Here is a 17500-nt window from a genome sequence, read left to right as displayed (position 1 = left end):
ACTGGAGGACGAGCAGGACATCCTCCACTGCCAGCTGGAGCGCATCTTCGCCAGCGTGTGTCCCGGGAGGGACGGAGCAGACCAGCCACAGCCGGGTGCCCGCAGGCGCCGCCAGTGCACCATTGCTGTCTCCGGGAGACACGAGCGCCACCAGGACGAGGAGTTGCGCGAGCATGCTGCGACGCGCAGCCGGCCTGCTGCCGCCAACCGGGAGCCAGCTAGAGGACCAGCCCCGAGTCCTCCGGTCCCAGGACGCACGTGGGCTCCGCCTCGTCCTCAGTCCGTCCCAGCGCCCCAGAGAAGAATTCCCGGGGGACCTCTGCATCCGCCCCCAGAACACATGTGGATTGGCTGAGTCCCCAGCCCATCCCAGCACCCCAGGGGAGGACCTCTGTGGGGCTGCTGCGTCTACCCCCAGGACTCGCGGGAGTTGCTGGGACCCTGGCACTACCCAAAGAACTGGCTGGACTGCCCAATTATGTAGGTCGGAAAGGGGGTTCAGGTTGCTGGTCCGCCGGGCACCTCCCCCGGTCAGGGAGGCACCTACAACGTACCAGTCAGAGTACAAGGGGGTTAACATCAGGCTTTGCTGGACTGTGGCTATTCTCAGACGATGGTCCAGCAACGTCTCGTTCGTCCTGGGGCTTTGTTGGAGGCATCAAGAGTGGAGATTCGGTGTGTGCATGGGGATATTCAAACGTACCCGGTGGTGAACTTGAAATTCACTAACAGGGAAAAGAGCATAGGGTGAAGGCTGCGGTTATTTTCTGCCTGTCACACTTGGGTACGGATTAGCTTGGGTTTGACACTTTAATGAAGGAGGCTGGGGGACTGCGTTCAGGGTCGTGGGTGTTGCGGAGTGCATGGTGGACCAAGTGGTCTCTTCCACGGATGATTTTCCGCCTTTGAGGGGGTAGTTCAAATCGATGGCGTATTGATGCGCCCAGACGCTGCGCTCACTCACCCGTACTTTTCGCTGATTAGGGACAGGTTATATCGAGTGAGCTATTACACTCAGTTGGGAGAGGAAATAACCCAGTTGTTGGTGCCTTAAAGCCGCCGGGAAATATACTTATGAATATACACGAACAGGGGGCACCGCTGACAGAATAAAACTCTGCAGCGGATAATGGCCCGCTCCTATTGGTTAGGTATTTGGGCAGATGTGCGCAAATGGTGCACCGCGTGTCCCGCGTGCTAATTAGTCAACCCTCAGGCTACACCAACTGCGCCGTCGAGGCCCCTTCCCCTAGTCGATGCGCCTTCAAAAGACTCGGTATGGACCTCATCGGGCTGTTAGACCGCAGTGCTCGCGAGTATCGTTTTGTGTTAGTCCTAGTGGATTATGCAACCCGGTATCCCGAAGCAGTGCCCCTGCGCAGTATTACAGCCAAAAGTGTGTAACAGGCGCTGTTTCAGGTCATCTTCCGAGTTGGTATTCCAAAGGAAATCGTGACCGACCAGGGCACTTCCTTTATGTCGCGTACACTCCAGGAACGAGCTATTGGGCATCCGCTCAATTCGGCCCAACGTTTACCATCCCCAGACCGACGGTCTGGTGGAGCACTTTAATAAAACGCGGAAAAACATGAGTCAGAAGTTCGTTCACGATGAAGCTGTAATTGGGACAAGAAGTTGGACCCCCTGTTGTTTGCGATGCGGGAGGTTCCCCAGGCCACCATGGGATTTTCTCCCTTTGAGGTTCTTTTCGGCACGAAACCCCGGGGTAATTAATGCATGCACTGGGACAGCATTCATGGGGGAATTTGCTCCAGGCCCAGGATGGACACGCGATGACAGAGGGGCCTCACTCAGACAATTTGTGTGGCTCCCTACGTCCCTACAGCTCGAAATTACTCGCCAAGTAGCAAGACCCTTTGTGGTCACATGGCGGGTAAGGGACGTTGATAATGCGGTCGCACGGTCAGACAGGGGAGGGGGGACGCAGATCTATCACTTGAACATCATGAAGCAGTGGAAGGAGGCTGCGTCTGTGTGTCTGGCCACCACGATGATTGAGGGGGATGAGTTGGGGCTGTAGGTTCAAAAAACAATCAAATCCACCCTGGGCCTTTCCAGTAACCATATCTTGCCGGGCCAGAGCACGGATGTGGCCATGTTACAATGACAGTTTTCTGACATCCTCTGCCCCCTGCCGGGCCGCACGTCCGTCATACGCCCCCATGTGGAGACCACCCCAAGGGTCTAAGTACGCTCCCGGCCGTATCGCCTGCCCGGACAAGGACAAAGCCGTGCAGGCAGAATTGAAGGCCACGCTGGACATGAGGGTGATAGAGGAGTCTACAAATACCTGATGTGCTCCCATCATAAGCCAGATGGGTCAGTCCGCTTCTGTGTAAAGTACTGAAAGGTGAACGCGGTGTCGAAGTCTGATGCGTATCCCATGCCCCAGGTTGACGAACTCCTTGACCAGTTAGGCACAGCTCGGTTTTTTTACGACACTGGATTGAACCAAAGGCTACTGGCAGAGTCCCTTCCCCGTCGCCAGAGTCCAAGGAGAAATCAGCTTTCTCCACTCCACAGGGGTTGTACCAATTTGTGACACTTCCGTTTGGGTTGTTCAGAGACTCATGGACCGGATTCTGCACACGGAGCATGTAGGGGCAGTACTCGAGTCGCTGAGGTGGGTGGGGCTAACTGCCAACGCTAAGAAGTGTGCGGTTGGGGTGGAGGGAGGTACTGTATCTGGGGTACCTCAGATACCTCAGATAAAACGGTGACTGTCGCGAACAGTCCGAGAACCAAGACCAAGAAAGAGGTAAAGCAGTTCTTAGGGCTGGCAGGTTAATACAGAAGGTTTGTAGCTTCAACTTGACTTTTTGGCACTGACCAGCCCTTTGTCTGATTTAACTCAACAGGGTGCGCCAGATCAGTGGGCAGAGGTGTGCCAGCAGGCATTTGAGAAGGTGAAATCAGCTCTCTGTGGAAAGCCAGTGCTGGGTCCACCTAACTTTCTCTCCCTTTCTGCTTGCAGACTGACGCGTCGGACAGAGGGCTGTGAGCAGTGTTGTCCCAGCAGGTGGAGGGCATTGACCAACCAGTGCTGTACATCAGTAGGAAGCTCTCAGAGTGGGAGTCCAAGTACAGCACCATGGAGAAGGGGTGTCTGGCAATCAAGTGGACGGTTGGCGCCCTCCTGTACTACCTCCTGGGGCGCCCTTTCACCCTCAGTTTGGACCACGCCCCGCTGCAGTGGCTCCACTGCATGAAGGATACCAACACACAAATCCCCCGTTGGTACCTGGCTCTTCAGCCCTTCGAGTGATCCATAGGCCAGGGTCGCAGATGGTGGTGGTCGACTTCCTCTCCCGCTCCGGGGGGAGTGGGCTTGCAGCTGGACAGCTCCCCAGCCTAAGTCGGACGATGGGGGTATGTGGCAGACAAGGGGGCGTGGTTAAGCCACTGTCTGTAGGTGACTGGGCTCGCTTTGCCCCGTAGCGCCGCAGCTTTACCGGGTCTGCCCAATCAGCCTCTTTAGTGCTGATTGGTCGGACCCAGCTGGGAGAGTCTTCATATGTTGTTTTGTCTTTCAATGGGGGCTGAGGCGCATGACGCGGGAACGCCTACAGTCCGAAGCACGTCCACGTGAAACAAACTGTTAATCCCTTTTAGTTTATCTTCCTGTTGTGCCAGCGAGCCTTTCTGTTAACATTTTGAATAAATTCTACACCGTGTCGGCGCTCCACTGCCCTTAGGACTCCGTCTCCCTCCCTACAGACTCCCACATCGTTGTTCTCTCGGACGGATTAAAAATAAAAATAAAAATTAAAAACTCTTCGGATCCGGACAATTGACACAAGTCACCCAAATTGATGTGAAATAAGCAACATTAGTTGCCTGCATCCCTGAACTTCATAATCTAAAGACCTGTCAAAATCAGATTTAAGACATTTTAAAGGGGACCTATTCTGAAAAACTCACTTTTTCAGTGCTTGAGCACATACATCTGATGGGCCTACTAACACACAAACTGTGAAATAAGACATTCCAGTCAGTTTTTTTTCTTGCCTCAAATTTGTTCAGAAACATATTTTGGTGGAGTGATAAGGTGAAATCAGTGAATGTTTATGTACTTCATACAACAGAACCTGGAATAAAGCTCAAACCCCATTGGCTCACAGAACTCAGAACAAGTGTTCAAACCCTATGGGATCACAGTGCTCTGAGCCTCAGGAGAGTGGCTCCAACAACCAAAAACAGTCCGTTTTGGAACAGGTTTAGAGGCATGTTAGAATGGCTAAAATGCATAATCTTGGTATTTTCAGCAAAAAAAAAAAAATTCAGAAAAATGTTTTGGGGACCTCAGAGACCTATTTCAACTTGTTGAAAAGTAGCACAATAGGTTCCCTAGACATTCTAAGGCCTGAAATTTAGATTATTGGATTTTAGACTTTTTAAGACTTTTTAACGAACCCTGGCACATGCACACACAAAAGTCCACACAAACCCTGTGCACACATTCTCAAACAGAAACAAAAACGTAATAATTTACAGACACACACACACATACATACAATTCAAGTTGACCATCGACATAAGCAGACACAAAACTCACTCACGAGTATCCAGACAGATGCACATACAGTAAGCATACACATGTATGCATAATGGATGTGCAAAGATTCAGGGAGCAATAGAGTTACATTCAGTATGGATAAACTCTGGCACATTGGAAACGCATCTTTCTATCTGCTATAATCACACTAACATGCGTAATAAAAACCGAAAAACAAAGGAAAATGTGCGTTTTGTAGTGACGACTGAGTCATTCAGTGAGTCAGGCTGCCTACAGTACCGAGCCAGGACACTCTTAACAGAATGCTGTCTTCTGTACATAGCCCCACTAAGGGTCTAATCCAACCAATCCTATTTGCTCAAAAACTGGCAGCAGTTGGCATCCATGAAAGACTTCGCGCCATGCCAGTTTGAAAGAAAAGGACAGCAGGGATTTCCACTAACCCTGGGCACCCAAGTAACCATCTGTGTAGGCAACTTTTTGTCTTGGAAAATCGACTTGGCCATTAATCTCACAAATACCAGTCACCTCAACATCTTCCCAGCAGACATTTTCCTGCTCAGCCGACTTTCCAAGGACTTTGGTCTCCCACCCACCACCTGCTACACAAACTGACTACACTTCCTCTGTTTACCCCATGCCGTGTTCATTGCCAGGCACTACTTGCAAATTATAGAGAACTCATTTCAATTTTCCTATGCTAACTTACCCATCCTATTTTTTCCGTACTTAAAATATTTGCATAATCTTCCATGACTCATGGTTGCAGGAAAAGCCAAGGCTCATAACGCCATACAAAAATAGCCTCAGTCACTATATCCACAATGAGCAACTTTATTTATGCATTTTATTTTGTCCAAACCCAACTATCATGTTGTATGTTAATATCAGAGAGGACCAGGGTCGGTTCTGAGGATAGGCTGTATAGGCGGTTGCCTAGGGTGCAAAGCATCCATGGGGGCGCCAAGCCAAGAAGAGGAAATAAAAATGAATGAAAATAAAATGATGGAAGAAAATGTTCGTATATTTTTAGAAAAAATATACATCTTTAAACAAAATTTAAAGATGTTGGGCGTCCCCAGATGTTATTTTTTATGTTTTAAGAAAAATAAAGTTCTTGCCCCCTGCTATGCTCCGATCTCAGCCAGGGGCGGACTTGGGCAGTACCAGGCGTTTTTCCGTTGTGCCGCTTGACAATGGGGCCGGTACAATGCAAAATATTGTGGCGTTTGGCAATGTTAACTAGATAGGACTCAGTGAAAACGACCAAGATGATAGTTCAGTTGATAGCCAATGCCCTGTTCTATTCCCTGCCGAGTGGCTCACCACCACCCGGGGGCTGAGGTGTCCAGATGGCCACAACAACCAGGGGATGGCTGTGACTCTTTTATAGAACTTTTGTCTTTATTTTGCTGTTTCTTCACACTACAACCGGCAACAATTGAACATCTCCGCATCCTTCTCCCTCACTCTTTTCCATCCGCATCCTCCCTGCACAGAAAAACCCTCATTCCCCCAGCCAATCGTAGTCTTTTCTGGACACCTCGCCCCAATTCGATGCAAGTAACACAACACAAGCCCTAATCAACTGGACTCCCACAGTCACACACACACACACACACACACACACGCACACACGCACCCACACACACACACACACACACAAACACACACATACACACACACACACACACACATACACAGCAACAGCTTTACAATTCTAAAATACAGACAAAAAAAATGTGAAAAATTGATTGGTATGTGTCATCAAGTTTAGAAATGGCTAACAAACAAGGTAAAAAAAAAGTAAAGTATGTAAAGTTGTTGCTGTTGTTGCCTTACTTGAGCTAGACTAGTTTTTAAAATGTATTTTGTTGACTCGATATTTTGTGATTTAATAGCATAGAAATTCACTCGAATGCAGGAATAAAGGTCTCTGAAACTAATGTTTTGTTGTTGGGGATGAGTTGGATTGAGGTGAGACGGCAGCATTGGAGGGCAAGTTGGGTGGAGTTTGGGCAGTGAGGTATGCAGTGTGCATAAGGGGGTGGATGGACCTGGAAGGAATTTTGTGGTGTGTGCAGGCTAAAGGGGGGCACCTTTTACAGATATCGCATAGGGCTCCAAAAAGGCCAGAGCTGGCCCTGGAAAGGACGATTGCCATTGCAATTTTAACATAAACAATAATTGCATGCAAACCTTTATTTGCACTTGAGGGAACAAGGAGAAAAATAAGCCCCAAAATGAAAAACGTTTGGATATGAACTGAATCCTTTGATTTATTTTGTACAGTTGGGAGACGATTATGGTTGGAATGCAACAGTGGTGCGTTCAAGGTCTACCTCTAAGCTTTTCACAAAGACAGAGGCTGTCGTCTCCCCCGCCGAACTCTGAGAGCTGGTGTGGTTAAGAGACAAGACTCTTGATTTATAAACAAGTTAAAGGCTATTCAAGTCGAAATCGCTGAAAACATTCAGTGCTATTCGCCAAAGGCTTAGTATAGTAGTCCTGATTCACTGCTTGACAAACCTTGAAAGAACGTTCACATTTCAGCACTAGAACAACTAGAAATTTCTGGTTTAACACACATTTCACATACTTGGGAAAGGAGAAAAAACGTTAACCAGAACAGAGCAAGAATGGCTGTGCGTGTACATGCGATTGAAGTGTTATTTTTTTAAAGGAATGTAATTACTTGACTGCTCACTCATCGCTTCACTGGCGTCAGAAGTTTGTCGCTGTTGCCATGGCAACGATAAGCTTTCATAACTGACATACAACACACTATTCATAGAGGATTGCTGCCGTGTAACACAGAGAAACATGTTAAATGTAGAAAATACTTTAAACACCATTAGTACATTTATAGTCTAGACTCTGGACATGAAGCTTGAAATAAAACCGTGAGTTACTACTGGCGCTGTCAGCAATATTATTTATCAAGATTACGGATACAATCTTTCCTCAATCTCTCCTTAAATGCCCCATCTGCAATCATAATTGCTGCTCCTCATATCTGATGGTTGTGTTTAATAACAAGCCTCAACTGCTGGGGGGGGGGGGGGGGGGTACGTATGGAGATAGACAAATTAGCAAAGCTATCCACAGCCCATCCAGCACCAGGGGGTCTATGGAAGGAGTGGAGGAGGTGAGGGGTAGAAGAGAAAAGGCAAGCTGTCTTTAGCATGGCAAAACAAGCTTTCGCCGAGGCACTCGACGATTGTTGTGTTGAATGAAGAGCTTAATATGAGACTTTATATCGATGCCTCGTTATTCACCAAGTTAATTTCTCTCCAAATGAGTAAACACGTGACAGATATTGCGCAGTAAGCCGCAAGCGTATAGAGACTGATTTGCCGTAATGGTAATCCGATTTGATGAACGTGGTGATGTTTTGGAAAATCTAAAGCTGCTTTCACACATGAACTCCTGACAATGATAATCAGGTACGGACATTGACCGGAGTTGCCCTTTCACACATGTAGCACACAACCTGAGTTCTCGTGTCAGACGTGTTCGCACTGACTTGGAAATCCTCTGTTTGGTGGAACCTGGGTAGAGCGTGCAGGAGGCAGGACATGACACAATGACACTGCAGAGTTTTACAGCACACCCAAGATGGCGGAGGAGGCTACCGACTTTTCAGTGATTGTGACTTTGCCGTTGATACTCTATGTATTTGGACGTGTCCGCAATGTAAACTAAAGAGTGTAAAGGAATATAAAGGAAAGCAGAAAGGAGTACGAGGCAGCTACGCTCCGTTCACGCTTCACCCTTGGCGAGTAGGCGTGTTGATGAGTCGCATGACAGAGACGTCAACACGCAACACGCCCACTCGCTCGCTGTGAATGCTCCAGACAATCTGCTCTGTTCACACATACCGCTCAATCGGACATTACGCAGACTTCGTACCAGGGTGCTGGCTGGGTAAAGTCTGGATAATGTCCGTTTCAAAATGATTCGGACGTTTGCGTTCACACATACAGCTCCTCCAGGTGATGTCTGGATAATTTCAGGGTGGCAGTGCATGTGTGAAAGCAGCTCAAGTTTATTTCCTGCTCTCCAATCCAGATGTGTTGTGGGTGACTCAGAGCCAGCATTTTCATTAGGGCTGAACGATGAATTGATTTTATATGGCAATCACATTTTGAAAGAATATAATTTCTAAAGAGCGGAAGCGATGCAATTCTTGTTTTTTCTTTTCTTCTAATATGTATCAGGGTGTTTTATGAACTTTCTACTGTAGATACCAGAGATTTGGTTAGTTCTGTGGAGATGTTTGCTGTTTGCAGTGCTTGCTTAGAGAGGACTCCTCCAACCTGGTGAGCGGAGCGATAAGGACTGTCCGTCTGTAGATTCTGACCAGTTATAAGCGCCCAGTACTTCTGTGTACTCTACTGTGGAGGTATGGACATATAAGAACAGTGTCGCCTGAACTTGGCAACCTGGCAACTTGCAAAGTTGCAACCGATTTTTTTTCAAAATTGTTCATACCCACTTACCATCGGCAGGTTTTAGGAGCTTGTAGCATACTGAATGAAAAGTACCATTAAGCATCTCTAGCTAATAGCAATGAAAACCTTCATTCTGTGTGTGTTCACAGAAATATAAGTGCTCGTATTAGCCAAATCGCATGGCTCAGGGTTGGCTTTCCAAAAATGTTTAATAGTTGAGCTTTATTCAACTGGTGGCTGTTGGTTAATTGATTAGAATGAATACAATTCTAAGTCGGGAGATCTAATGATTTGATGTCCCAAATTCAAAGTTCTCAACCGGAGCAACTTTGATTCAAACGATACCCCATCATGAACGCATACGTCGCATACATCTTGGTCCAGTTGCCACGGCGACAACAATGTGGCGATCAATCATTGCCAAAGCAGGAGTGGAGCATGACACCAATTAAAAGGTGATGTCATCTCCAAATCATCATTCACGCTCCTCACTAATGCACAAATTACCGGGGCCGAGACATTAATGGAATAGCATGGTTCAGCCTGGGAATTAATCTGCGTGGATTTGGGTGAGTGTGTAACGCTTGTGTTTGAAGTCAGTGTTTGTGCGAGTGTCTGTGTGAGTGTGTATGTGTGATTATCGTGAACCCCTGCGTGCTCCAGCGCGACCTTGAACACCACCACAGGAGGGGAAAGCCAGGGGTTGGAGGGCAGAGCAGCAAAGAGGAAGTTTATGTACCGAACCAGATTCATGTAGAAATTTGGATTTGACTTTTGGCTCTGTCCGCGGGGCCAACGGAGCAAAACATCAAAAGAAGAGGATTTTCTACAGTAGTCACAAATAATTCGATTGAGGGTCAAACCAAAATGAATAACCTGCACAAATGGAGCAGTCAAGAAATGTGAGCAGCATAGATATAATACACACCTCAAAAAAATGAAATTATACCATTCATCTTAGATTGCCATATTCTCTCACCAACGGCATAAAAAAAAGGAAAGATATGTTTTGGTTAATGACATAATAATTTGCATCGTTGGTTTAATATCGAGGTCAATAAAGCTAAAATGTGACAAATACTTACTGAATAAGAGGAACATATTGCCCTGAAACAAATGTAATAAATAAATCTAATAACAAACAAACTTAAAAATAAAATAATAAAAAATAAACCAGATTGGAAGCTGGACAACTGGATTGGAAAGCTAAATAAGCATCACGATGGAAGATAATATTACAGCAATAGCCTCTATAAAATGACAAGGAAAATAAAAGTAAACTACAAATGGGCAGTGCGAAAACAGTGAAAGTGAAACACGTGGAAACACAAGGGACATTATATATATATATATAGTATATATATGCGTGTGTGTGTGTGGGTGTATATATATATATATATATATATATATATATATATATATATATATGTTAAGGGTTTAAACTCAGGTGCCTGGTCAATGGAAAGTAGTAATTTGGTTTTTCATATATATTTATATATTTTCAAATATATATTTTTTCTCATACAACTGGATGCAGTTAGGTTTGAAAAAAACCAAAGGATTGCGTCACCCCACATTGTGTGTTGCCAACCTTGAAACATGGGTGGCGATCTATTATGGTATGGGCAGCCATCTCATGGGAGTCATTGTGTCCAATAATTGCTCTGCATGGTCGCATAACGGCCAAGGACTATGAGGCCATTTTACCAGAGCAGCCACACCCGATGGCACAAACACTGCTCCCTCATGGTGGGGATTATGATGCTCCCATGTACACCGCTGAACAAATAAAAGAGTGTTCAGTGAACACCAAGATGCGGTCAACCGCCTGATATGGCCTCCACAATCACCTAATATTAACATCACTGAACCTTTATGGGACGTTCTGACCGAAGGGTGCAAAGTAGATTTCCTTGTCCTTTCTTTCATCGGTACGAAACACAATATCACACTACACACAGTTCAGTACTTTGCAGATGTACATTTGTGTGTGTGTGTGTGTGTGTATGTGTGTGTGTGTGTGTGTGTATGTGTGTGTGTGTGTGTGTGTGTGTGTGTGTGTGTGTGTGTGTGTCTACTCCATAATATGATGGTATGGTACATGTTATATGACATATGATACATCAAACTCACCGTAAAATGCACAATATGGGTTTAATAGCATAATTTTGAACCTCTACATTAATAGACTATTGATTTCCTGCAGGCTAATAGTCATTTGAAACCCCTGAGTTGCGAACCACGCTTGCTTACAATGCAAGTGAAAGGAGAAGAGAAGAATAGGTTCCAAACAGCATTTTGTTCGGCCTACAAGGGATGTGAAAGTATTTAGATGAATTGAAAAATGGCTTAAATGAATTATGATCCACCGCATATTTTAGGTACTTTTCGTGCCGTTTCACTTTTTCGTCGCACGGGTAGAATTCTCCAAGTGGAGAATCGAAGCTTCAAAACAAGGTCACTTGTGCTAATCAAGCAAATATTTTTAAAGCTCTGGCTTATTAATGACGAGGGTGCGGCAAACTGCTTCTGAGATAATCACCCTCAAAGTTTTACCGAAGGCTCCACTTCTTGTTTGCGGAAGTGACGTCATCTTTCCTTCTTCGGGTGTTAGGCCGCCTACACATCAATTAATCCAGGTGTGTGTATAAAACACGTAAGATTTAAAAGGTGGAACTCTTTCAAAACGCTTTCACATTAGTGACTTCACATCACATGGAATATGGAGGAATGATCCTCACCTGGCCGCTTCCTTTTAAGGAAACCATCGGCGTTAGCGTTGTTCAGCATCTTGGTAAGTGAACTGTGTTTTTAATATTTTTAATATTTAACTCCACGGTTTAACTCAACTATTTATAAATCAAACTCGGCTTTGAAAATACATTGAGAGATAAAAAAACAAAACACAAAGTGACACAAATCTAGAAAAATCTAATTTTCCCTCTAGAACGTTTTTTTCAACTTATTTGGCGGCTCGCGGCAATTTAAAAAATGCGACAAGGCGGGTTTTGCAGCGGTGGGTCACATATTTATCTTTGACGTGAGGTCATATCGCCGCCATTTAATAGTTAACTTTCCAGTGATTACTGCGTCGGGTTCCCTGTGTTGACGCCTCCAGCGCCTCCCTGCTCTTAGCGACCCTCAAAGGCACAAACACCCATCATTTATTGGTGGGAATTTTATGAATATCACTGCTGCTTCATGTTATGGCTTGTTCCCATCCCGTCCCTCATACACTGTATTACATATGCACGCACACACACACACACACACACACACACACACACACACACACACACACACACACACACACACACACACACACACACACACACACACACACACACACATACACACACACACACATATACATACATATGTACATATGTAGGTTTGAAGAACTCTTGTTTGAGCCCTCCGCAAGCCTCAAGCAAGCCTCTGAGCGTTACTTTTTAAAAATGCATCCAATATTTAATATGAATACACCCTAATTATGGAATGAATTGGAAAGAATTCAATGAAACACACACACACACACACACACACACACACACACACACACAGACACAGACACACAACTCTCGGGAGTAACTTGTGTAGTGCCGCGTGTGACTCACCGATGACGTAGGTGAGCAGCAGGGCCAGTGTGAGCGTCAGCAGCGAGGCCGACAGCGCCGTGCATTTCCAGTTGCAGCAGCGGTGCGGCTTGTTGAAGGTGAACAGGGGTCTGGTCACGCTGCTGCGGGGCAAGGGCCGGGGCGGGGGGGAGTACACCGTCCCCGAGGTCAGGGGGTAACCCTGCCCGGCCCCCGACAGCAGGGCCGAGGAACCGGATCCCTGCTTGAACAGGAAGTGTCTGTGGAAGGAAATTGGGGAGAAAGCACAATGAGGGAGGTCAACTCAGTTCATCCCTCCTGCAGCCGCAGGAGGGATGGACTTTGTTTATCGTCGCTCTCTCTCTCTTTTTTTTTTCCCCACTCTACTTCAGCCTTCATATTGGTTGATCTTCCTAACCTTGAGTGATTTGTGGACAGGCATTACATGTTCCCTGATAAACCTATGTTATGAAACACAACAAACAGGTGAGGTGAACAATTTTCTTACAGATAAAAACTGAATTTTTAACATGAACTTGAATAACTGTACACATACACAAAAGCCTTGAGCATTGGTCTCAGTCCTAAGTGCACGGCATTCATTATACAGCTGACAGGCTTAAAGTCAACACATTGTTTATTTTTTCATTTGATACAAAAATGGAAAGCAAATACACTCATACAGTACACAGGGTTTTTCCAAGTCTGCAGTCGATCCATCCAAATACTTGGCTACATTGACGATTAGCTGAGCACAGCACACACATCTCCCTCCCTCAGGTATCCAATATCATATTGATCCTTCTAATGCAAATCTACATATGGCTTTGACACGCTCCTGACCGAAATTAATTTAAAAGGGCCCCCGCAGTGGCGGGTTTCAGAAAAGGCCTTCTGCTGCTATTTTTCATACGATGCGGCTGTCAGACGGGCTGGCTCAGAACTCCATACATCACGCCGCAGTCGGCCCTCTGCACCACCGCGCTATTAGATGCAGGCCTGCTCCCCCCTTAACCCTCACCTGTCAAAACAGCCTACCAAATAGTGCTGGGGAGTCAGGTCCTGAATACGGTTACCCAGAAGACACTTCTTTTGGGAATATACAGGAATAAATCTTTCAGTGGGGTGCTTGATGCCAAATCATTTTTTTCTACATTCAAAGTTTTTTTTTTTAACTCAAACAAGTGTTCAAGCTGTTTGTCACCAGGGACAGTGCTCGGGGTAGGCATCAGCTTCAGCCCCGAATGTTTTATGAATAGCCCCCGATCTGAAATAGCCGCGATCGGACCCTCTCTGGCGGTACCGACTGTGGCTGATGGTGCACCCGCCCTCCGACGGTAACGACCGATCAGTGCACCGAAAGTGTTTTTTTATTTTAGAAGTAGGTTATTTTATTTTACTCCGTTTCCTTATGTAAAGAAACAAGCACCGTGGGTGATGAGGACACGTTCTCCGTCACCCCGCCCCCACCCCTACAATTAGGGAAATAAGTATTCATAGAACAAGGGGGGAATAAACAATGACAAAGAATGATAGGAACCCAGGCAAAAGTATGAGATGGGGAAAAACAAAAGATCAAAGCTTTTCTACATTCTGAGAAAACACGAGACACCAACCTGGGTGCAGCCCCCTCTCCTTCCTATCAGCAGTGTGGGTGTTGGTGTTTTATTCCGCAGCAAAATAATTCCTGGAGACAGTCATGTCGGAGGCCACTCACAATCAAAATCGCCTGAGGTTACTGTGTCTGAATCGCTGCACTAATACCTGGACGCGGAGCAACAAGGTGTTGAATCTGTCCAAGCGAAGGAGTGCGAGGTCACACGGTCCCTGAAGGAACCTCAAAGGAAAGGGCTTTTACCGAGCCAGACACCAGAATGACACCTCGGCCAGGTCACGCCCCCCCCCCCCCCAGCCGCCCTATTGTCCTCGACATTTTCCCCCTCCTTATAAACCATTTTCTCTTTTCATTTCCTCCGTCCCCCCGCTCAATCTTTTATTTTATTTTTTATTTTTTTTCGTCCCTGCAAATGCTTCATTTCTTCTCCGCTCTCACCGCCTCACTTGTCTTCTCCTCCTGTCTGTCTGGCTCTATCGCTCCTGTTTCCTCCCGCTACGCTACCTCTGTCTTTCTCGCTCTCATTTTTTACCTCCCGGGGCACCGTGCCGCTGCCGAAATTTGAAGGGCTGACGACGACAATCCCTCACTGTCCGTCTCTCCGGCTAACCCTTCGCCCCCGCCAGCCTCCGGTGGAGGCTGCAGGTCGGACGGGGAACAAAGAAGACGGGGGTGGGAGCAACCACACACCTAGGGGTCAATGGCGGGTCAACACTGAAAGGCCAGAGTTGAATGGAAGCGAACACACACGACCAACGCCGAGTCAAGCTCGGTCACACACACACACACACACACACACACACACACGCATGCACGCACGTTCGCATAGAAAATGAAAAAAAAAATGAATAACCCGCCCTGATAAAGACAAATTCCATATAATTACTACAGGTACAACAGGAATAGGAAACAGCGCTTTGTACTTGGGCACGGAGTGGACAAATATCACAAGATAACATACGTGTTGGCAATCAGAAGTAAGCATAAGCATCATAACAGCACGGCTAATTCGGCTTCCAGCTCAAACGCTTAATATAAATTATGAAGCCGTATCGCCGCCAAAATTTGGGGAGCAAGAAAACTAGAACACGCGCCGTTCTCCAAAGATCACGGGCGAAATGAAAAAGTGACAAGATGTCCGAGCACAGACACACACGTCGTCATATGGCGTTTAATCCGCGAGCGGAAAAGCCTCCCACTGATGGCGTCAGGCGAGCTTGGGGGCGCGGGCGCGGCCCTCCCTACGTGCTCTCAAATGCGCAACGCCCACTCGCTCGTCAAGGTGCAAGTTGAAGAGCCGGAACGGCATTTGTGCACGCGGCATTTGCGCATGCTGTTCTGTTGAGCGCGCGGGTGTCATCGCACGTGCACGCACTCTTGACGTGCACCCCAGTTGTTTTGGGGTTTCTCAGCTGTAAGCTCAGCAATGACCTTGAACGCTATTGGCTACTGCCCTTGTCCAGAAATGTGTTGGGTCAATCAATGAAAACATGTGAAGTAGAAGTAAACATGGCTGATCCATCAGATAGTATATATAGTATATATATATATATATATATATATATATATATATATATATATATATATATATATATATATATCTTGATTCAGTTCATAATTTAGGGTCATTCATTACAATACATTTAGCAGACGCTTTTATCCAAAGCGACTTACAATTATTCAAACACCGACGGACGCAGCCATCAGGAGCAATTTGGGGTTAAGTGTCTTGCTCAAGGACACTACAGCATGCTAGCAGGAGGAGCCTGGGATCGAACCAGCAACCTTTAGATTACTAGACGCTCTACATAGAGCTGCTTTAGAGAGAAGATACAGTGGCATATACTGTATAAACCAGAGATGAGATCCCTTAATTAGATGTCATAATAAAGTGAAATAGGAATATTTTAACCGTATCAAACATCTCAGAACTTGTGCTAGGACATTTTTTCAAATGTACTACTCTGAGATTTCAAACTTTAATCGCCTTTGAAAACCGTGCAATCTCTACATAATATCAATGATTCACCGATACTATCTGCACTCTTCCACTAATTGGAAGTCAAATTCAGGCTCATAATAGTGATAATAAAGACTTAATTAGAAGATGAGGCAGTTATGGGCTGTTCTGATGCACCTGATTTGGGTGATGGATCGTTTCTTTCAGTCGTTTGGAACATTACAGGTGGAGAAACACCTTTGGGCTAAATTATCAGACCACGATAGAAAGATTAATCAAATGATGTGATGACATGGACCTCTAGGAATGCCATTTATTATTTTGCAGGACTTGTTTCCCCCGAAAGCTACATTGCAAGTTTCAGAAGATTGTTGTACAGATACTAGGGGTGCAACGGATCACAAAACTCACGGTTTGGATCGTATCACGAGTCACGGATCAGATGATTTTTCAGATCAGCAAAAAAATAAAATAAAATTTCAAAAAGGGGGGACAAATATATCTTTGCTTTCCATTTATTCTGGAAAACACTTAAAACAAAGAACTGTTGCCCATGGTCTTAAATGAAAACAACATTTATGACGTCCAATGTTTAAATAAAATCTTAAAAATGAAACAAGTATGAAAAAGTATGATAAGATCTGCCCCCAGTAACTGAATTTAATCACAGTATCGTGTTCAATTTCTCACATTCATAACAAACCAAATTTCATGAAAATCGGGTCAGAATGAAGCCAAGTCTGCATCTCTCAATACACATCGTATTTGTCTACCAGCGGACCTTTACGGATCCAATATGGCGACAAGCAGACGCAGAGCGCTGACATTTGCTTCATGATATGTGGTAAAGCAGCAGCAACACAGGGTTAGGGTAAACCGTTAACCGTGAACCAATCATTGCTCTTCAGAGTAAAACACAGCGGCGTCTGCCTTCATCTCCTTTTCACTGCAACTCTGCACCCAGATTTATGGAATCATCACTTTAAAAAGTGACAGCGGCAGTAAAACTGTTTTTCACTACGATGGTTAAATTGTGCAATCGATCCGCGGTTCACGTGCGAGACGAGGACGAGGGGGGAGGGGGCGACCCGTACGGATCACGGATCAACTACGTTCCCTTGCACCACTAACAGATATGTTGAAAGTGTGACCCAGACACAACCATGTTGTCTTTTTCTAATAAAAAAAGGTCACTTTTCGTTAACACAATGCAATTCCTATTGTTAAACGAAACCACACGATTAACAATATCTTACCTCCCATCTTATGAGGTTTTTGTTATATTGCATGCTTTTCATTTGTTCATGTCTTAATTTTGCTGGGAGGCAAAACGGATGT

General features: G+C 45.7%; 1 protein-coding gene across 1 annotated transcript in view; it reads right to left on the bottom strand.

Annotated features, from left to right (window-relative positions):
• The window catches only part of tenm1 (teneurin transmembrane protein 1), a gene marked incomplete at both ends in the record, with an annotated part of 170038 nt that overhangs the window by 100134 nt on the left and 52404 nt on the right, over positions 1-17500 (bottom strand). The window contains one exon of the mRNA XM_080007834.1: positions 12609-12847. Coding sequence (XP_079863960.1) covers positions 12609-12847 — 239 coding nt within the window. The remainder of the gene's footprint in view (positions 1-12608; positions 12848-17500) is intronic.

This window comes from Zeus faber (assembly GCF_960531495.2).
Source record: "Zeus faber genome assembly, chromosome: 10".
Taxonomy (NCBI): Eukaryota; Metazoa; Chordata; class Actinopteri; order Zeiformes; family Zeidae; genus Zeus; species Zeus faber.
The sequence above is the reverse complement of the archived record's forward strand: the minus strand, read 5'-3'. Positions and strand labels throughout refer to the sequence as shown.